At 39.2% G+C, this 22,417-nt stretch overlaps 2 protein-coding genes across 2 annotated transcripts; one reads left to right on the plus strand and one right to left on the minus strand.

Annotated features, from left to right (window-relative positions):
- Nucleotides 1-18,803: 18,803 nt before the first annotated feature.
- On the minus strand, nucleotides 18,804-19,925 carry LOC103714436 (protein PHLOEM PROTEIN 2-LIKE A1-like). Its single transcript, XM_008801679.6, has 3 exons — nucleotides 19,796-19,925; nucleotides 19,491-19,597; nucleotides 18,804-19,350 (listed from the first exon to the last, which is right to left on the minus strand). The coding sequence occupies exons 1-3, from the start codon at nucleotides 19,820-19,822 to the stop codon at nucleotides 18,975-18,977; spliced, it is 510 nt and encodes a 169-aa protein (XP_008799901.3). The 5' UTR covers nucleotides 19,823-19,925; the 3' UTR covers nucleotides 18,804-18,974.
- An 858-nt stretch (nucleotides 19,926-20,783) lies between these two features.
- On the plus strand, nucleotides 20,784-22,088 carry LOC103714435 (uncharacterized protein PHLOEM PROTEIN 2-LIKE A4-like). The gene is made up of 3 exons (XM_008801678.6): nucleotides 20,784-20,959; nucleotides 21,314-21,426; nucleotides 21,522-22,088. Exons 1-3 carry the CDS (start codon nucleotides 20,849-20,851, stop codon nucleotides 21,880-21,882), a joined length of 585 nt encoding a protein of 194 aa, XP_008799900.3. The 5' UTR covers nucleotides 20,784-20,848; the 3' UTR covers nucleotides 21,883-22,088.
- The last annotated feature ends 329 nt before the right edge of the window (nucleotides 22,089-22,417 follow it).

Genomic DNA, 22,417 nt, shown 5'->3' on the forward strand with positions numbered 1-22,417 from the left:
TTGTCGGGAATGGAAGAGAATAGCTCGGGTCGGCTCGAGCTGTTTCACCTATTTAAAAACCCTCGTTCGGTCCCCGAGACGTCTCCGCGACTGATGTGAGACGTCTCGCCGGGGGGACGTCTCTGCGATTTGCCAGAGACGTCTCCGGCACTGAAAAATTTCAGACTAATTTCTATCTTTTCCCAATTTATTTTACTCAATCACACTAATCAACATGATTTCTTTTGGTGAATACAGAGTGAGTTTGTTTGTGATCCTCCCCCTTAATAATATATCCTATAAAAGTTTGATAATGATTTTTTTTTTAACTATTAACATTGAAATGAGGAATGTTTGACCAAATTTCGAATACCTATGAAATAGGCTCTGAAAATATCTCCATGAAGAGTCCAAGGGAGGGTAACCATCCTCCGGAAAGTCGAACAATTCGTCATTTAACTTAGATAGATTCATGCTTTCACTTATGTTGACCTTGAGGTGGATTCTAGTTTGAGTAGCAAAGCATTGCAATGCAAGTTCAATTTAATTGTTAGGATCATACAAGCTCAATGCATTCCTTAAGAAGTTGAACCTATCTTTACAAAGGAGCTTTGTAAATATATCGGCCAATTGATTTTCAGTACATACATACTCAATCATCACATCATTTTTCAGCACATGATCCCTAATAAAGTGATGCCTAATCTCTATATGTTTTGATTTTGAGTGTTGGACAGGATTTTTTGTTAAGTTAATTGCACTTGTGTTATCACATTTAATTGATATATTGTCCATTTTGATACTGAAGTCTTCAAGTTGTTGCTTAATCCATAGAACTTGGGCACAACAGCTTCCAGCTGCAATGTACTCAGCCTCAGCTATAGATAAGGCAACTGAATTCTGTTTCTTGCTAAACCAAGAAACCAAATTAGCACCCAAGAATTGACATGTGCCACTTGTGCTTTTTTGTCGAGTTTGCACCCGGCAAAATCAGCATCGGAATAAGCAATTAAATTTATGTCAGATTGTTTAGAATACCATAAGCCTACATTAGATGTTCCTACTAGATATCTAAAAATTCTTTTAACAGCTTGCAAGTGTGATTCCTTAGGACATGCTTGGTATCTAGCACACATACAAACACTGAATAATATATCTGGTCTACTAGCAGTAAGGTAAAGTAAAGAGCCTATCATACCTCTGTACAATTTGCAGTCTATACTTTTACCTTTTTCATCTTTGTCAAGCTTGCAACTTGAGCCCATGGGTGTGCTGATTTCCTTTGCATCCTTCATCTTGAATTTTTCCAACATCTCCTTGATATATTTGGACTGACTGATGAAGATGCCTTCCTCTGATTGTTTTATTTGTAGCCCAAGGAAGAAGTTGAGCTCACCCATCATGCTCATTTCAAATTCTCCCTGCATAAGCTTGGCAAACTCTTGACAAAGACTATCATTAGTAGCACCAAAAATTATATCATCCACATAAATTTGTACAAGCAATAAGTCATTTTCTTTTCTTTTAATGAAGAGGGTTTTGTCTACATTTCCTCTCTTAAATTTATTTTCAATTAGGAAATTACTTAATCTTTCATACCATGCCCTAGGGGCTTGCTTCAGTCCATACAATGCTTTATGTAATTTATAAACATAATCTGGATGTAAGTGGTTTTCAAAACCTGGAGGTTGTCCTACATAAACTTTCTCCATTATATAACCATTTAAAAATGCACTTTTTACATCCATTTGATAGAGTTTAAAATCTATGAAGCAAGCATATGCCAAAAGTAGCCTAATAGCCTCTAACCTAGCAACAGGAGCAAACATTTCATCAAAATCTATTCCTTCCTCCTGATTATAGCCTTTGGCAACTAGTCTAGCTTTGTTTCTTATAACTATTCCATCTTCATCTAGTTTATTTCTATACACCCACTTGGTGCCTATGATTGAAACATTAGGGGGTCTTTTCATTAGAGTCCAAACTTGATTTCTTTCAAATTGATTTAATTCTTCTTGCATAGCATTTATCCAATTTTCATCCTTTTCGGCTTCCTCTAGTGACTTAGGCTCTATTTGTGAAACAAAAGCAAGATAATTACTAGTATTTCTTAGAGAGGATCTTGTCCTTACCCCTTGTGAGGGATCACCAAGGATTAAATCCCTTGGATGACCATGTGCATACCTCCATTCCCTCGGAAGATCTTGATTTCTTGCTTGAGGTTGATCTTCTTCATCTTGCTGAATTGTATCTTCCTTGACTTCATCTTCAAGTTGTTTGTCTTGTATGGAGAACTCCTTCATTCTGTCTTCAAGTATACCTGCATCACTATCTTCTTCTTTTCTAGAAGAATCTCCATTAGCTTCATCAAAGACAACATGAATGGATTCTTCAACAACGAGAGTTCTCTTGTTGAAGACCCTGTATGCTTTACTAGATGAGGAATAACCTAAGAAGATCCCCTCATCTGATTTAGCACTAAATTTACTTAGATTGTCCTTTCCATTGTTTAAAATAAAACACCGACAATCGAAAACATGAAAGTAACATATATTTGGCTTCTTATTATTCAGCAACTCATAAGGTGTTTTCTTTAAAATAGATCTGACTAATGCACGATTTAAAATGTGACATGCAGTATTTATTGCTTCAGCCCAAAAATATTTTGGTAGATCCGATTCGCACAACACGGTACGAGCCATATCTGCTAGTGTGCGATTCTTCCTTTCTACCACCCCATTTTGTTGGGGTGTCCTAGGGGCCGAGAAATTGTGATTGATACCATTTTCGTCACAAAATTTTTTAAAGTGTTGATTTTCAAACTCAGTACCATGATCACTCCTAATTGCTTTTAGTTTAAGATTGAGTTCATTCGAAATCCTATTATGAAACTTGATAAAAGCGGGAAAGGACTCATCTTTATGTGCAAGAAATGAAACCCATGTAAAACGTGAAAAATCATCAACAATTACAAGACCAAATTTCTTACCCCCTAGACTAGCAGTTCTAGTGGGTCCAAACAAATCCATGTGAATTAGTTCTAAGGGTTTTGATGTTGAGACTATGTTTTTAGACTTGAAAGAGCTTCTCGTTTGTTTCCCTAATTGACATGCAGTACAAATTTTGTTCTTTTCAAAATCTATTTTTGGTAGTCCTTTGACTAGATCTTTTGTAATCAATTTAGAGATTAAATCCATGCTAGCATGCCCTAACCTACGATGCCATAACCAACTAGTCTCATTGACTTTGGGATCCATGGCTACAAGACATTGGCCATCCTTCATGGTGAGATCATCAAGATCTACCATGTAAACATTTCCATGCCTATGTCCTGTAAGTATGATCTCATTGTCAACTGGACTACTAATTATGCAAAGTGAAGATTCAAATGACACTTTAAAGCCCTTGTCACAAAATTGACTTATACTTAATAAATTATGTTTGAGTCCATTAACTAACAATACATTGTCAATAAATGAGGAGGGTGATATGGAGATTTTACCAACACCAATGATTTGACCTTTAGCATTGTCTCCAAATGTGACTACTCCTTCTTTTGATTTTAAAGTGACGAAGAGACTCTTGTCACCGGTCATATGCCTTGAGCAACCACTATCAAGATACCACATTCTCTTTTTATTCCCGGCTGCAAGGCATACCTGCAAAATGATCATGTGAAGCTCTTAGGTACCCAAGTTTTCTTGGGTCCTTCGTGGTTAGTGTAGTTGGTTCCCTTAGGCACCCATACTTTAGTTATGTTTTTAGCTTTTACAAATGTACTCTTGTTAGTTTGGATCTTTCTTTGAATACAAGAGTAGGCTTTATGTCCACTTTTTCTACAATGAAAGCATGTAGGTTTTTCAGTTTTGACATCTTTTGCTTTCACAAAAAAATTCTTTAGATACTTTTGTTGCTTGTTAGTTTTATATCCTAATCCGGCTTTATTAAAAACAGCTCTTTGATTTGAAAGAATAAGATTTAATTTTTCAGAGCTTTGGGTAAATTTTTTAACAATTGGTTTGTACTTATGTACCTCATTCTTAAGATCCAAATTTTCTTTAACTAGTTCTTCCTTATCCTTTTTAAGGGATTCAACATTTTGTGCAAGTGAGGTATTATTATTGAGTAGAGATTTAACTTTTAGATTCAATTCCTTAATTAGTGTTTTTGCCGTTTCATTTTCAATGCTAAGTTTTGAATTTTTATTTTCTAGATCAATGGTGTTAACATTTTCAACGCTCTCTTTCTCAATCAATAGTCTTTTAATATCATCCTTTAGTTTTTGATTGGAGGCCTTTAGTTCTTTATTCTTTGCTCCTAACATACTACAATCACTCATAAGTTCTTGAAAAGCTTCATATAATTCTTCTAAAGTAAAATTTATAGTTGAGCTTTGACATACCTCGTCGTTTTCAAATGCCATGAAGCACAAATTTGCGGTCTCTTCCTTCTCTTCCTTGGAGGAGGATGTATCACTATCGTCCCACGTTGCCTTCAACGCCTTCTTCTTCTTCTTTCCAAAGTGCTTCTTTTGTTGAGGGCATTCGGAACGAATGTGTCCCGGTCTCTTGCAATCATAGCATATGATTGGGTCTCTTTCTTTTTCTTTTTCTTTTTTCCAATCATTTCTCCCTCCAAATTTCTTTCTTGGGAAGGGTTTCTTTCTTCTCATGAATTTCTTAAACTTCCTTACTATTAAACCCAAGTCCTCATCTTCGCTTTCTTCTTCACTCTCACTACTTTCTTCTTCACATACACTTGAAGTAGCCTTGAGTGCAATTGTCTTCTTCTTTGGCAACTCTTCTTCATGTTGCTTCATTGTGAGCTCATGCGTCATCAATGAGCCCAATAGTTGTTCTAGTCCCAAAGTGTTGAGATCTTTGGCTTCTATGATCGCCGTGACCTTTGCTTCCCATGCTTTCGACAAAGACCTGAGAATTTTACTCACAAGTTCCGGATTAGTATAGAATTTACCCAAACTCTTTAGACCATTAATTATATCGGTGAAGCGTGTAAACATGCATGTGATGGTTTCATTGGGTTCCATTTTAAACAACTCATATTTGTGAACTAGAATGTTCACTTTAGATTCTTTGACTTGATTTGTACCCTCGTGGGTAACTTCTAGCCTATCCCATATTTCCTTGGCGGAACTACAGGTGGAGACTCTATTGAACTCATTTACATCTAGAGCACAAAATAATGAGTTCATGGCTCTAGAATTGAGTTGAACCATCCTACTATCATTCTCATCCCAATCATCCTCAGGTTTGGGAACTTGAATGCCATTTACCATGTGAGATGGTTCGTGTGGTCCCTTGATTATGACCCTCCACAAGGCATAATCTTGTGCTTGAATAAAGATCTTCATTCTAGTCTTCCAATAGGTATAATTTGTCCCATTGAAGAGTGGAGGTCTATTGGTTGCCTGCCCCTCAGCAGGAACATTGTTAAAGGGTGTTGCCATCTAGATCTTTGGCTAAGACGGTTAGGTCTTTCAAGAAATACACAGAGCACCCGCTCTGATACCACTTGTTGCCCAGAGATGGTCACCCAAGAGGGGGGTGAATTGGGTGTTTTAAAATTTTTTGCCTAATTAAAAATAAAACACACAAATGTATGAACTAAAGTAAAGATAGAGGTATGAGAACAATCAATCGCAAACACAAGGTTTTATAGTGGTTCGGAGCTTCCACTGCTCCTACATCCACTCCCCAAAGCATCTTTGGAAATTTCCACTATAATCCAAGATTACAGTCCGGTAGTTTTGCGAGTGCACTACCCAACTCGTTGTTTTACACCGGGCTAACAACGAACCCTATAACCCCCAATTTCACCTAGGCTTGGGACGCCTTTCCCTTGTTCCAAGTCCCTTGACTGGAACAAGCACAATATTGAAAAAGTTTTACAAGGATTTAAAAGCTCTCAAGAAGCAAATAAAACAGTGAGAAGTAATAGAACCCGGAAGAACCCTTTTAGCCGTTGGAAGCATGGGAAATGGTGGTTCTTCCGATGTGGATCGCGTTGGCTTGAATGTGAGCTTTGAATGCCTAGCGGAAGAGAGTAGTTGAGCACGTAATCACTTGGGAAGCTTGAAGGCACTTGATTTCTTCACTTGAATGCACTAACTCCCTTGAACCTCTTTTTCTTTCTTCTCTCTTGAATGATCTTGTGTTGGATTGGTGAGAAGTTGTTGGAAAGCACTTAAGAGCTCCCTTTTATAGCCCAAAAAGCAAATATAGCCGTTATAGATAAAGTTAAGGGAGTTTGAAATTCAAACCAAACCTGAAAAAGTTGTCAGTCGCGTCCCAGGCGCTTCGGAGACGTCTTCGCTTCAACGCGAGACGTCTCGGCTGTAAGATTTTACTTTTGACGTTGTTTGGGGTCGACTCGGCGCTTTACGGGGACGACTCCGATGATGAACGGTTTGAATCCTTGTTTTTCTATTTTTCTGAGAGGGTCGCCTCGGCACTTTACGGGGACGTCTCGGCTTATTTGCGCTTTTTGCATGGGGACGACTCCGCTGCCTTGGGGACGACTCCGCCGATATATCTCCGAAAAACAAGTCTTCTGGAATTCTCTGAGAGAGTCGACTCCGCTCTTTCGGGGACGTCTCCGCTGCCTTATCACCGAAAAAGACATCCTCTGGAATACCCTGAGAGAGTCGACTCCGCACTCTCTGGGGACGACTCGGAAACTCAGCTTTTACTTGCGGGGACGACTCCGCGTACTGTGGAGACGGCTCGCGCGCATCTCTTGAAATCGGCCTTTCTGCCGCCACTGAGAGAGTCGACTCCGCTTCTGAGAGAGTCGACTCTGATCCTGCGAGACGCCTCGCCAGGTGCCGGGGACGTCTCCAAACGTGCCAGTTCTTCCTGTTTGTGCCAGAGACGTCTCTGGAACAAACCGGAGACGTCTCGGCTGTCCCTGATCTATTTTCTTCATCTCAAAAATTCTTCAATAAATTCATAAAAATTATGGGAACTTGCCTAGACATTTCTTAACAATATTCTTAATTAAACATATGAAATCCTCAAGTAAATTGTTAAGATAAATGGAATTATACTCTAGTGTTTTGTATTCATCAAAATCCATTAGGGGGTCAACAGTTTTGTTCAATCCAAAGCAGATTATTCTTTGTTTACCATGAAAAATGACTGCTTATATACTGCCACACTTGTGTATGTGGATGACATAATAGTTGCAGGCAACGATCTTTCCTATATTGATCATCTCAAATAGATCCTTGATGCACAGTTCAAGCTTAAAGATTTGGGAACCTTAAATTTTTTTCTTGGGCTTGAAATAGCTAGAAGTTCTAAAGGGATATCTATTTTTCAACAAAAGTATGCTTTGGAGTTATTAGAAGATGCCGGATATCTTGGTGCAAAACCTACAAAATGCCCTATGGTGCAGAATTTAAAATTGAGCAGGTTTGAAGGTGAACCTGTTGCGGATCCCACGGTTTCTCGAAGGCTTGTAGGAAGGTTGTTATTGTTGGGAATATACTATCCCAGAAAATTTTAAATCTATAATACTCTACTTTAACAAATAATAGGCAGAAATAGGCTTAGAGAAAATAAATAGAAAAAGTGGAAAAATGGAATCCGAGATGCTGAGGCGTGGTATGTTGGTCACTTTTCTTGAAGTAGATTTCGCCGCCTTACAGTGCACTAGGCTTAGATGGCGTTCTACTCCTGAGATACAACAGCCTCTCGCACTGTTTCTTCTGTCTCAATGATTTGCACGGATCAAAGAAGCTTTCGAACCCAGAATCAGTATGCAGCAAGCCCGTTGATTGAAAGAAAAATAGTAAACAGGGAGAATAGAAGTTCTCTATTTTCAATTGTGTATCCTGTCTAATCCGAAGAGATCTATTTATAGACTTCTTCGGGACAGACGCGACCCAAAACCGATCCAACGGTCAAAATCGGTAAGAAAGTTTGAAAAAACACTGGGAGTAGGGCCAGCGGATGCGAGGTCGGTTGCAAAGAGGTGCTAACGAGGAAGCGACGTGGCTCCTCGTGCTATGGGTGCGAGGCACGGCCCACGCACCTCTTGGCTCATCGCACCTGTTGTCCGACCTCGGCTCCTCGGGCTCATCACACTTATGGTCCGACTTCGGCCTCGGCTCTTTGCGCTACGGATGAGGTGGGTCGGACGAGCACAGATGCACAGAACCTCGGACGAGCACAGGTGCACAGAACCTCGGACGAGCAGGGCCGAGCGAGCACCTTTGGCTCATCGCACATGTTGTCCGACCTCGGCTCCTCTGGGCTCATCACACCTGTGGTCCGACCTCGGCCTCGGCTCTTCGTGCTACGGATGAGGTGGGTCGGACGAGCACAGGTGCACTAGCGCAAAGATCCTCGGGTCGGACAAGCACAGGCACAGCTCGGCCGCAAGAACCTCGGGTCGGACAAGCACAGGCACAGAGAACCGAGCTTTACGTAATAGACATAAAAAGGAAGGAATGAGGAATCGAACCTGTTACCTCATCCCCACCCAACCAACGCGCCAACCATCAAGCCATACTCCCTTTTTAACATAAATGTATAACATATATATTTTAAGTATGAAAACTTTTAATCATTATTTAATAAAAATCTAACATTCCCCCACCTAATTAAAATGTTTTTCAAAACTTTATAAAATCAGAAAATAGTCAAATCGAGCTTGTTTATGTCACGACTTCAATAAAGGTAGCTTGCGGCTTTGAACCTTTACCTAGTAAAAGTATATTTTCATCTGAAAGGTATAATGGTAGCTAAAAAGCTTTGAACCAAATTCTTTGGTTCAGATTTCTATATACTTCACCCATGATAAATGCAAATATTGGGTTCGTTATAGGTGGTGCTTTTTCTGGCCTTATGCACCAATATCTCAGTTTCATGAGTGCTCTAGGGGTTAAACCCGTATCCCCATAGACTGCGGCCACACAGTCACACTCACATAGGTGAGTCCTCCAAGGGTGCTCGCAGCATAGCACCTTGCCATAGACTCGGACTCATTCAGAGTTTTAAACTCTTCCATATACCTCTGCTGTATTTAGCACTCACATCACAGGAAGAGACCAAATGACATAAAGTCATTTTATAATAGTGCTAACTAATCATTAAACAACTTGTTTTTCCCGTTGAACCTTTCGTCTTGGGATCTCCAGTCAGAATAGGTTGGGTTGCTATTGTCAATGATTCCTTATGGGTTTCAGTCCCATCCCCATTGATGTTTCTATGATTTTGCTTCTAGCCAGTCCTTTAGTTAAAGGATCTGCAAGGTTATCTTTAGATCCAACAAATTCCAAAGTTATGATACCATTTTTAATTAGGTATCTAATAGTCTTATGTCTCACACTAATGTGTCTTCTGTTTCTCTTGTTATACTCAGTATTTCTACAAGTATTAATTGCAGCTTCATTATCACATAACAAAGAAATAGCAGGTATAGGCTTTTTCATAATAGGTATTTCATACATAAGATTCTTAAACCATTCTGCTTCTTAACTTGCAGAATCTAAGGCTACAATCTCAGCCTCTATAGTGGATCTTGTGATCACAGTTTGTTTGGATGATCTCTAAGCAACAGCTGCACCACCCAACATGAATATGTATCCACTAGTTTCTTTTCGATTCACTGAATCAGTGATCCAACTAGCATCACTGTATCCTTCAAGTACAGTGAAAAATCTTGAGTAATGTAAACCATAATACATTGTACCTCTCAAGTATCTAATTACTCTATCCAGTGCTTCCCAGTGACTAAGACTAGGGCAACTATTAAACCTACTAAGCTTCTCTATAGCATAAGAAATGTCAGGCCTACTTGTATTTGCAACTTACATTAGTGTCCCAATAATTTGAGCATATTTCTCTTGGGCCACTGGATCACCTTTATTGCACTTCAAGTTCAAACCATACTCATAAGGTGTACTCACTGGTTTACAGTTGTGCTTATCAAATTTCTTCAATATTTTCTCAATATATTGTGATTGATCAAAAATTATACCATCAGGTATTCTGATAATCCTGTTACCAAGAATTACCTCTGCCTGACCTAAATCTTTCATATCAAAATTATTAGACAAGAAAGTTTTGATATCGGTCACCATATTCATATCAGTACCAAAAATTAAAATATCATCAACATATAAACACAAGATAATACATGAATCATTTTCGAACTTAGAATATAAGCACTTATCTGATTCATTTGCTTTAAAGCCATAAGAAACAATTATTTTATCAAATTTTCTATGCCATTGCTTAGGAGCTTGTTTTAAACCATAGAGGGATTTGACTAACCTACAAACTTTTCTTTTCTGTCCTTGAGCCACATATCCCTCTGGCTGATCCATATAGATCTCTTCCTCTAAATCACCATGAAGGAAAGCAGTCTTAACATCCATTTGATGGATTATCAAATTATGGATTGAAGCCAGTGCAATTAAAGTACGAATAGCGGTTATCCTAGTCACAGGAGAATACGTATCAAAGTAGTCAATACCCTCTTTCTGAGAAAAGCCCTTAGCAACTAATCTTGCTTTATATTTTTCAATAGAACCATCAGGTCTTAATTTCTTCTTAAATATCCATTTACAACCTTTAGCCTTACTACCAGGTGGTAAGTCAGTTAAAAACCATGTTTTATTAGTCATAAGTGAATTCATTTCACTATTAATAGCTTCCTTCCAAAACATAGAATCTAATGAGTTCATAGCATCTTTATAAGTTTTTGGATCATCTTCAACCATAAAAGTATAGAAATCAGATCCAAAATCTTTCTTTTTTCTAATTCTTTTCTCTTTACCAAGTTCATTAATATCATTAAGTTCATTTTCATTTTCATTATTAGGAATAATTAGAGAATTAGATGGCGAACTACAAGATGCATCATTAGATCTATCTATTACATGCTTTTCTATTTTATCCTTAAATGAAAAAATGTCTTCAAAGAAAGAAGCATCTTTAGATTCAATTATAGTATTCTTATCTATGCCATTAATATCAGAACTAATGACTAAGAACCTATAAGTAACACTATTAAGAGAATAACCAAGAAACACAGCATCAAAAGTATTAGGTCCTAATTTTCTTTTCTTGATTAAAGGAATATTAACCTTAGCCAAACAACCCCAAACTTTTACAAAGTTTAGGTTATGTTTTCTTCCTTTCCAAAGTTCATAAGGAGATTCATTAGAACCTTTAAATGGAACCCTATTAAGCAGGAAACATGCAGTAAGCATTGCTTCCCCCCACCAAACCTCAGGTAAACCTGAGTTGGTAAGCAAAGATCTTACCATATCTTGCAGAGTCCTATTTTTCCTTTCAGCCACTCCATTAGACTGAGGTGAATAAGGAGGTGTAACTTCATGTAGAATTCCATTAACTCTACAGAATTCATTCAAGTCATTAGAGGTGTATTCTCCTTCTCTATCTGACCTGAGAATCTTTATTCTCTTGTCAAGTTGATTTTCTACTAAAGATTTATAAGTCTTAAACATCTCAAATGCTTCATCTTTAGATTTCATTAAATAAACTTGACAATACTTAGAATAATCATCTATGAAGGTAATGAAAACCTTCTACCCCCTTTAGTCAAAGTTCCATTTAGATCACATACATCTGAATGTATTAATTCTAATAAAGTTGAATTTCTATTTACTATTTTAAATGGTTTTCTAGGTTGTTTAGATTGAACACAAATTTGGCACATTTTCTTTTCATTTAATGAAACATCAGGCAATAAACCAGAGCTAATCATTCTTTTAATAGTATTATTATTCACATGTCCTAATCTAGCATGCCAAAGAGATGAAGAACATATTGAAAGCACAATTTTATTATTGTTATCAGAAGAAAAATCCAAAGATACATTATTTATTACATACAAGCCATCACACTCATAGCTTTTGCCTACAAATGTTCCATTCTTTGTTATAATCACTTTCTTAGATTGAAATAACAAAGAATAACCACTCCTATTTAGAAGAGATCCACTTATCAGTTTCCTCCTTCCATCGGGCACATAGTACACATTAAATAGTGGAAGCACATTCCCAGACGTAAGCCTTAGAAGTACTTTTTCAGTTTCAAGCACTCGTGCCGAGGTGGAGTTCCCCATAGTTACTGTTAGGCCGCTCCGGACCTGATAAGTAGAAAAAAAGGGTATGATCAGTACACATATGAACATTCGCACCTGTATCCACTAACCAATCGGTAGAGCAAATTGCCAAATTTAATTATGAACTTAAAGTTACATACCGATCATCAGTACTAGTAGGACCAGTACTGGATAGCACCATATTGGTTTGTGGATTTGCAGGTTGAGAAGGCGCATGTTCATAGTTCTGATACTTCTTCTTCTTCATCCGGCATACTCGAGCCATATGACCGAGTTTTCCACAATTGTAGCAAATCGGCTTCCGATCATTCTTATTGATATGGTGTTTTGGCTTCATAGGTTTTCTTTTGTTTCTAGGTCCACCCTTTTCAAATTTGGAGTTCTTGAACTTATGGATCTTATTCTGGCCTTCTACAAAGTTCACCTTGGTTAGAAGCTCAGGATTCATGAGTTGCTCATTATCTTTCTCAAGGTGTTGTTCTTGGATCCTAATGGCAGACAATAGAGTTTTCATTTTCATATCCTCGGTTTTATGTTTCAGGGATAACCTAAAGTCTTTCTAAGAAGGTGGGAGCTTGTCAATGGTACAAGCAACTTGAAGACTCTCAGTTATACCCATTCCCCTTAAGCCTAATTCATGATAAATGACTGTTAACTCATGGGCTTGGTCAAATACGGGCTTGGTGTCAACCATCTTATAAGACAGGAATTGACTAGCAGCATACTTGTCCATTCCGGCATCTTGAATACCATATTTCTTATTAAGATCATCCCAAATCTCCTTGGAGGTTTTAAAAGTGCAGTAGACATCAAAAAGGGGATCAGTAAGATAGGACAGAATCCTTCCCCTATACAGGTAGTCTTTCTTCTTAAATTCCTCCAAATTACAAGTTCTAGCTGGTTCATTCTCTTCCTCATTTGGAGGAGAGTCAAAGATTATGGAAAATAACCCAAGTGTGGTTAAGAAGATTTCCATCTTCTGTCTCCAACGCTTAAAGTTATTTCCATTAAATTTTTTAGGAGGAACCGGATCACTTGCATTGGCCATTGGGGTAACTCTAAGTACTAGCCTATTATATGTAGGAAATAATCTACTTCAAGAATGTTGGAATATACTGTCCCAAAAAATTTAAAATCTATAATACTCTACTTCAACGAATAATAGGCAGAAATAGGCTTAGAGAAAATAAATAGAAAAAGTGGAAAAATGGAACCCGAGATGCTGAGGCGTGGTATGTTGGTCACTTTCTTTGAAGTAGATTTCGCCGCCTTACAGTGCACTAGGCTTAGATGACGTTCTACTCCTGAGATACAACAGCCTCTCGCACTGTTCCTTCTGCCTCAATGATTTGCACGGATCAAAGAAGCTTTCGAACCCAGAATCAGTATGCAGCAAGCCCGTTGATTGAAAGAAAAATAGTAAACAGGAAGAATAGAAGTTCTCTATTTTCAATTGTATATCCTGTCTAATCCGAAGAGATCTATTTATAGACTTCTTCGGGACAGACGCGACCCAAAACCGATCCAACGGTCAAAACCGATAAGAAAGTTTGAAAAAACACTGGGAGTAGGGCCAGCGGATGCGAGGTCGGTTGCGAAGAGGTGCTAATGATGAAGCGACGTGGCTCCTCGTGCTATGGGTGCAAGGCACGGCCCACGCACCTCTTGGCTCATCGCACCTGTTGTCCGACCTCGGCTCCTCGGGCTCATCACACTTATGGTCCGACCTCGGCCTCGGCTCTTCGCGCTACGGATGAGGTGGGTCGGATGAGCACAGGTGCACAGAACCTCGGACGAGCACAGGTGCACAGAACCTCGGACGAGCAGGGCCGAGCGAGCACCTCTTGGCTCATCGCACCTGTTATCCGACCTCGGCTCCTCTGGGCTTATCACACATGTGGTCCGACCTCGGCCTCGGCTCTTCGCGCTACGGATGAGGTGCGTCGGACGAGCACAGGTGCACAAGCGCAAAGAACCTCGGGTCGGACAAGCACAGGCACAGCTCGGCCGCAAGAACCTCGGGTGGGACAAGCACAGGCACAGAGAACAGATCTTTACGTAATAGACATAAAAAGAAAGGAATGGGGAATCGAACCTGTTACCTCATCCCCACCCAACCAACGCACCAACCATCAAGCCATACTCCCTTTTTAACATATATGTATAACATATATATTTTAAGTATGAAAACTTTTAATCATTATTTAATAAAAATCTAACAGTTATATCTTACCATTACTAGGCCGGATTTGAGCTTCTCTGTACAGGTGTTAAGTCAGTTCTTAGACTCACCAAAACAGCCACATTTGGATGCAGCTTACCATATAGTGAGATACTTAAAGACTACACCAGGGCAAGGGTTGTTCTTTCCCTCAAATTCAGAACTACATTTGAAAGCATTTTGTGGTGCGGATTGGGCAGCATGCTCAGACACACGCAGATCAGTCACAGGATTCTGTGTTTTCCTTGGGGAGTCACTCATATCATGAAAATCGAAGAAGCAGACCACTGTTTCAAGATCATCTGCAGAAGCGGAGTACCGCTCCATGGCTTCTACATGCTGTGAACTCACATGGCTTGTGAATCTTCTCAAGGATCTAAATGTTAATCATACAAGATCAGCATTACTCTTTTGTGACAATCAAGCGACATTACATATCGCTGCCAATCCAGTTTTCCATGAAAGAACAAAGCACATTGAAATTGATTGTCACATTGTGAGAGACAAAGTACAATCTGGTCTTATTCGAACCTTACATGTTTCCACAACAAATCAACTTGCTGACATGTTAACCAAAGCTCTTGGAGTTGCTCGATTCAATGCATTATTAAGCAAGATGGGTGTTCATAACATTCACATGCCATCTTGAGGGGGAGTGTTGCAGTTCTATTTATACAGCCTTTACTATGTTTGTTAAACTTAGCTGTAATTCAGTTGATTCAGTTAAGTTTGTTAAGCTTCAGTTAGAACTGTTAGTCAGTTAGAAATACTGTTATACTGTTGCATCAGTTACTCGGTGGTTAATGAGGCTGTTATATAAACAGAGTAGTATGACAGAAGAGAGGTAGAAGTGTTCTTGTATTCAACTCTAGTATTCTGAGTTTAGACTTCTTGTATTCAGTTCTTGTATTCTGAAAACAGTAGAGAATGAAAACACTTTTACTCTCAATCTTCTTGTGACGATTCTCTTTTCCCATCTCCATTCTTAATCAAATTCTTTTTCTTTCGATCTTCATCTCTGTTCTTGCTGTTCTACTTCATCAGTCAGCAATTATTGACAAATATTTTCATTGTAATGCTATGCTCTTAATTAGATTATAGAAATTCGTTCAAGGTATATTAGCTATTAGCATTTCAATACTAGCAGTTTAGTTCAAATTATCTAATGAAAGCATAGTTTCTCTTCTGGAAAAACTTTGTGACATTATTCCATTTTGCAGTGTAACCTTGTCCACATATTGCACAAGGATTCTTGGTCTGGTCGCTTACAATGTGGAGTGCTTTTATTTACATGTTGGAACACTAGCTCATTCGTGTCTTCAGTAGGAAGTCTAGTATCGATGATGGCATCGTATGCATTTGTTCCTCCAAAATTGTCCAAAAAGAACCGTGCTATTATAGGGGTTCTTCATGTTATTGCACATATGACTGCGGCACTTATCCTAATGTTGATGTTAGAGCTGGGGATTGAGATATGTATTCGGAATCATCTTCTAGCAACTTCAGGTAGTTTTCGCTTCTCAATTTAATTTATGCAAGATAGACATGCACTTCACGATGCTTGATAGCCTATTTCACATGCTACTTTTTTCAGCTTATCCTCAAATGGATGAATGATAAAATGTAATTTAACTTCTTGCATTTTGCGCAGAAAATTTAAGAAGAGGCAACCATGCATGGTCCTTTTCCGGCACATTATGACTTATGAGCGTCTGTTCCATTTGATGTTTTGGATATTGACTGGAGGATCTTCTCCTTTAATTGTACTAGTGGTGCTTTGACTGCAAACCAATTCATGAGTCTTTTGATACTAGAGACCATAAGTAGTTTTCAGCAGTTGCTCAAAAAGGGACTACTGTTGGGATATCCAAAACCCTGTAAATGGCAATTAATCAGCTGTCCAACATACTATATGTTAAAAAGAAGTTCAGTGACCTTGAACTTGTTGATGCCTATTAGTAATTCTTTGCTATCCTTTGAGTCAAATGAGTGAAAGGAGACCGAATGTCTTCTTGAATTTACAATTGATTGACTATTCGAATAATCAAACATTTGACTCTAATCCCCTAGCCTGATATATTCATTCTATTGGTTTTAAAATGAATACCTAAAAAAAACATAATTAAATGACTTGTACTATATAATTGCTATGAATATTTGAAGTCTAAAGAGTTCAAAGAAGTGTTGACCAAGATATGTAAAGTGTCCTTGTTGCATTATTTGAGCCTATACAAACTGACCTGGTATAATAGTCTCCAATTTGACCCATGCCGCAGTGACCCTTAATCTATATGGGCCATGGGCTGCGTCTACTATGATAGTATTTGTATCAACCTAAGCATGACTCAAAAAGGCTAATTGAGAAGGTATTTTTTGGATTCCTTAGCTCTGCATTACAATTCAAGATTTATCCAGTACATAGCCGATGTCGGGCTAAAATCATACTCGCATGGTCCTCATAGGTACTATAAGCCAAATGATTCGTTGGCCCTAGCTTTTGACAACTTGTTCCAAAAGAAAAGGCAGGCACTCTCTAAAGACTCCCTCAAACAAGCTAGAATTTTATTCGAACTAAATGATGAAATGATTGATCATTTCCTTCCGATTTTTGACAACATGCCTCACTTATTCCAAACTTTTTGTTTTGTTTTTGTTGTTTTTTTTCTTTTTGATGATAAAGGAGGTCATAGACCACCCAACACTTGTTAAGGTAAATGAAAAAAATTACGGAGTAAGAAAGATAAGGGAGACTTTCAGATGCAAAGAGCAACAGTAAGGAGAAGATAGCGTAAGCATACAGTACTCATCAAGAATAGAAAAGCATTCATAGACGGTAGTTAAAGGAAAAGAAAATGGAGCAAGCTCACCTTGTAGGCCAGTTGAGATGAATGGCATAGCCTGCAGTAGAAGCTTCACTTGCTAAGCGTTTGAAGGACTATGGAGAGGAAGATTATGTAGCTTTCCAACTAGCTTAACCAAACTCAACTTTGGTTTTTCAAACTCATTGACATAATGCCTCCCTTTTTTGGATGCTAACTCAGCATAATTCAATTTTGAATTTCAACTCTCATCACCTTAAAAGGGGATGTCTTTTCATCCACAAAGCTTAGAGTAATATTTGTTTTCCAATGTCAAAGATTGGCAACTAAATTTTTCTATCGAATTACCAAGGGACTTGTTTGGTTTGCGGGAAAAGAAGAGGAAGAGTGTAGTCAGTGGAAAAATAAAGAAATGTCTCTTGTTTGGTTGGAGTTTTGAATGGAGAGAGATGAGAAAGTAGTATTTCCGTAAAAATAAAATTCTCATATTCCATAGGTAAGCTATTTTTTTACCGGTTGAAAATTAGAATGATTTTTTTTAACTACCCTTAAGTCATAAAAATTCATGGATAAAATATTTCTCTTTATTAAGGGTGTAATAAATATTTCACACAAGTTTTTTTGGCAAAGTAGATACTTAACCAAACATAATCTACTCTAGAATAGCCATTTTTTCATGGTCACTCAAACATGTCAAAATCATTTTTTCTGGAATCATATTCTCAGAAATCAAGTTTTCGAAAAAATATTTTAGTAAAGAAAAAAAATTTCCACTAACCAAACGAGTCCTAAAAGGATTCATAATAAATTCATACCATCCCTCTATATAAAAGCACGTTAGTGATGACCGAGTATGTTGTCACGCTATAGGTGTTGGTTTATCAATAAAATATATAATTCAAAGTTGTGAGGTTTTAAGAATAGTCTCATATTGGATATTTAACTAAGTACAAATCTACTTAAATATAATTCCTTATTTTAGACTCCCAAAGAACTTAGTTTTTTAAGTAGATAAGATCTAGTTTTTATCTTTATTTCTCCCTTTTCTTTTAAAATTCTATGATGAATAGAAGAATCAGGTGAAGGGATGCATCTAATAAAAGGATACCTAACCATCCAATTGCACTCACCCTTTTACATCTATAAATAGAGAAGGAGATAGTGCTTCCTATCAATTTGAACAGCACCACGCAAGTGAATTAGAGACGATAATTGTGAGAGTAAATTGAGCACCAAGTGAGTGAGAGATATTTTCAACGTATTTTGCTGATTTTCAGCGCATCTGGAGTTGGCTAGTATGAGTTCGACTTTGACTCTTCTTTATTAGAGTATATTTTAAGAAGAGCACGAAGCAATTCGTTTGTATCTTAAGAGTAACTTGTGGCTATAATATTTTTTGCCGCCATAAAAGCATAACTAAGTGCATGTAGGATGCGCCAGAAGAAGTACATTTGCGATGGGTCACCATGTTTAGCTGAGAGGAAAAAAATGCCACTTTTATGTCAATGGCTTAGTATTCGCTCTACGGTTGAATTTTCCTGATTTGCGTAGGTATGGTTGCTCTAATTTAGTCACGTCGCGTCCATTGCAGTGCGCAATGCTAACAAGTATGATATGGACCTAGGCTAGTTTTCAGTCAATGAAACATAAGAGAGAGCACCCGATTTTATTCAACCACCAATTCCATATAAGGATTGGTAGATTTTATTCAGGCAATACAAGCACATACGATACAAGCACACATGGTACCGGGCACGTCGAGAAGGGATGGCACGTGCCCCTAATTTAACGTAGAGCGGACTCGGTCCCAGGAGGAACCAACAGCGGCGTCTTTCTTAGTTATACGCGGGTCGGACCTCGACGTACTTGACGACGAGCCCCTTCTTCCAGTGCGTCTTGTCGTCCCCCAGCATGGAGAAGGTGACATCCCCGCTTGCCGATGCCGTGAAGGAACCGACGAGGAGCTCCTTCCATTCGTTCACGGGCATCTTCTTGAGTTCATCACTTTTGCGCGAGGTAGATTTGTCATCGGGCGTATCGAGACTGAGAGTCACTGGGGATTCCCACCCGAAGCTTGGCTCCAGCAGCATCACCACGAACACCACCTCGTACTTGGCGTTGGGCGTGAGCTGCGACATGCTGAACTTGCCCTTGATCTCGAGCCAGCATACTTCTAACAATTGTGGCACTTCAATGTCCTTGTAGTCTTGGCTGAAGGGAACAAGAATTGCTTCAGAACTTTAATGCAACCAAAGATTGGTTTGGAATATCAGAGCGAAACACACACATTAAAACAAAACAAAAACAAAAAAAAAATTAAGTGGCTGACAAAATTGATTAATTCTGATAACCTCCTCAGCAAGAGCCAGTGCCACCTCCAGTATCTCTCATCGCTGCCCCAGGTGATCCACAGGTCTCGCGGGTATATGAACAAATCGTCGACCTCAGTATCGGAGCTCTAGGTAACCAAAAAGAATTTTATTAAGGTTAAATTTTGCGGTCATTTGTACTGGATTTGTGTCTTAGTAATTCGGCAGATTAATTGGCGGTAATTGATATATAGGATAAAAGAAAGAAACAGAGAAATAGCGCGCGGCACAGAAAGCCGCCGCATTTGAAACATGAATCGCAGAGAGCGTACGAACGTGGGACGCACCTTAAGCTTGAAACCTGCAGCTGCCATCTTTCTCTTCTCTCTTTGGTCTCTCCCTTTCTCCTTAAGGCCGCTCCCCTTCTCGGTCTCTGATGCATTAGCCTTCCTGCCAGGACGTATTTATAGAGGCCGAAGAATCCGAGTTGGGTGGATAAAGGCCTTGTTGTATGCACGTATGATTAAACAATGACTCGCAAGTCTCGTCTTTTGGATATCCATGCATAAAAAATGACCTCGTTGGAGCCGCGGATTTCTCAGTTCTCGTTACTCTACCACGGAGATCTAGAAGCGCCCTCATTACCCTTTGTTTTTTTTCTCCTTGAGTGAAATATCAGGCGAAGCCCCCCCGCCAACTTCACTAATGTAATCGACATGAAAGCTCCAGATGGACTGTTCATAGGACAAGGAAGAAAGTAGAAATCATATAAATTGCATCGATACAAGAGAAGATGAGAACATATACACTGCCCTGATTGCCCTTGCAAGAACAGTATACAGTATAAAAAAGACGAGCAATAGATGGGTTGAGGGAGGCTAGCTGGAAAATGGAGGGTTTGCAAGCCTATGTTCTTGGTGGTTCCTGCCTTTGTGCTGCATCCTTTCTTGCGTGCACAACCTTGTCGAACGGTTCCCTATTTCAATTAACGATAAAGTTCCCGTGTTCTGGTCCGGAAAGAAGCGAAAGGTCGGGGTACTGCTCGATTTTGGCACTTCACTGCATGCATCTAGTCTTCAAGTTTTTTTTTTTATATACCTATAATAAATAACAAGGCGACAAGTCTTCAAGTCTTTTTCTATACCTAAACTAAATAACAAGGTGACAAGTCTTCAAGCCTTTTTCTATACCTATAATAAATAACAAGGCGACAAGTCTTCAAGTCTTTTTCTATACCTATAATAAAAAACAAGGTCGACGAGTCTTCAAGTCTTTTTATATATCTCAAGTATATGCCCACTCCTTGGCCCTGCTATCTATAAATCTGCTCTTCATGGACTCCATGAGAGCAAGGAAGTGGTAGAGCACCAGAAAGATAGAGGGGAAGAGAAATCAAGAAAATGAAGTCGTCCAAAACCACTGAAGTTATCGTTAGCTATGCTGATCTCCAGCCCATTGGGGATCTCCATGGCATATTCCGCAGCGGGTCGTTCATCAACAACAACACCATGGCAAGTCCCAATTCTAATCTTCCGAAAAGTCTAACTAATTAAACTTTATTTTTCACCGAAAGTACTCCACATCATGGTAGTGATCATACATGTCCCCGTATTGCCATTCGATATTTTCCTTGTGTCTGTTTGTATCTCTCTAGCAGGTCATGAATCGGGCCAGAAATTAACCGGCTCTAGACCCTCCGCAGACATTCCTGGGCATGCACAATGTTATTATTATTATTTTGGCTCAGGAATACTTTCTAACAGACCTATATGTTGTTGCTTAGAATTTTATATAAACTGGATTTAGTGATTTGAGCACATATTGTGCTAGAGTTAAGTTACTTTTCCCGCTCTTCAATGATTCAGAGGTGCGTGAAGGAGAAAGCGAGCAACTTCTCGAGCTTCATGATCTACGCGAGGGAGCTGAAGATCACTTGGGAGCATGACCCGAGATACTGGCGCTGGCTTTGGTTGGAAGAGTACGTAAGAGCTTCTTTTACTCAAACGAGCAAGTTAGAGGTTCAAACCGTCTGTTGGGTTGTCACCCCTGAATTTTCTCATGCATGCATGGCAGGGACCTGAAGGTCGAAGTCGCGGAGCTGTTGAAAGTTTGTTGGCTCGAGGTGCACGGGAGCCTCCCGATGAGCCACCTTAACCCTGGGCACAAGTATGATGTCATGTTTGTGATCATGATGAAGGATGCATCAGGGTTTGATCCTAAAGCCACCTTCAAGCTCGAACTACCCGATGGTGAGGTGAAGCAACAGAAGATGAGCCTCAAAGCATTGGCCTCGAAGGAGTGGGTCATGGTGAAGGCCGGAGACTTTGTGGCCAAAGGCGAAGGGGAGATCAAGTTCTCAATGCTCGATTATGAGGAACTGAACTGGAAGACTGGACTGATCATTTGCGGAGTTCAGATCAAGCCCAGCACCTGATCATGAGTTCTTTCTCATCCGAAGCTGTTCCGTGGGCCATATCATATATGTTGCAATCTTGTAGTAGTTGGCGTGCTATCTGAATTCACGTAATATCAATAAATAAATGGATGACGGCCTTTCTCCAAGTGCTCGTCATCTTTGTTGTAATGCCTTCCGCAGGCTTTAATATAATAAATAAAATCCTATCTATTTGCCGTTTCCTAGCTGTTCGATCGTATCTAATTGAAGCCAATTCATCTAAAGCGCGAGGAAAATGGTACACCGACGAGCTTTTCACCGCGCCTACCATTTCCTGTGAGACACCCGAGGCAGCGGCTTCGATGAATTGGAGGGAAGTCTTGAAACACGAAAAGAATCATAATCATACAAAACCTGCGGCAAAGTATTCGACCAGACCCAGTCTATTCTAGCTTCAGTTTCTTTCTCCCTGAAAGCACTAAACATAGATTTTCTGACGCCATAGCACCTAGGATGCATGTGCTACTGCATGGATCTTGAGTTTCAGCTGTTCAAGCTGTAGGTGCCGGCTGCA

Source organism: Phoenix dactylifera, chromosome 1, assembly GCF_051530095.1.
Source record: "Phoenix dactylifera cultivar Ajwa chromosome 1, Ajwa_hap1_PhDact_Kaust_v1.1, whole genome shotgun sequence".
Taxonomy (NCBI): Eukaryota; Viridiplantae; Streptophyta; class Magnoliopsida; order Arecales; family Arecaceae; genus Phoenix; species Phoenix dactylifera.

Coding starts and splice junctions, on each gene's coding strand:
- LOC103714436 (XM_008801679.6), bottom strand. CDS start 19,822: ATGGCAGCTGCAGGTTTCAAGCTTAAG. Junction 19,598..19,795: donor CTGCAGGTTTCAAGCTTAAG/GTGCGTCCCACG, acceptor TTGGTTACCTAG/AGCTCCGATACTGAGGTCGA. Junction 19,351..19,490: donor CACTGGCTCTTGCTGAGGAG/GTTATCAGAATT, acceptor TGTTCCCTTCAG/CCAAGACTACAAGGACATTG.
- LOC103714435 (XM_008801678.6), top strand. CDS start 20,849: ATGAAGTCGTCCAAAACCACTGAAGTTATCGTTAGCTATGCTGATCTC. Junction 20,960..21,313: donor TCATCAACAACAACACCATG/GCAAGTCCCAAT, acceptor TCAATGATTCAG/AGGTGCGTGAAGGAGAAAGC. Junction 21,427..21,521: donor CGCTGGCTTTGGTTGGAAGA/GTACGTAAGAGC, acceptor CATGCATGGCAG/GGACCTGAAGGTCGAAGTCG.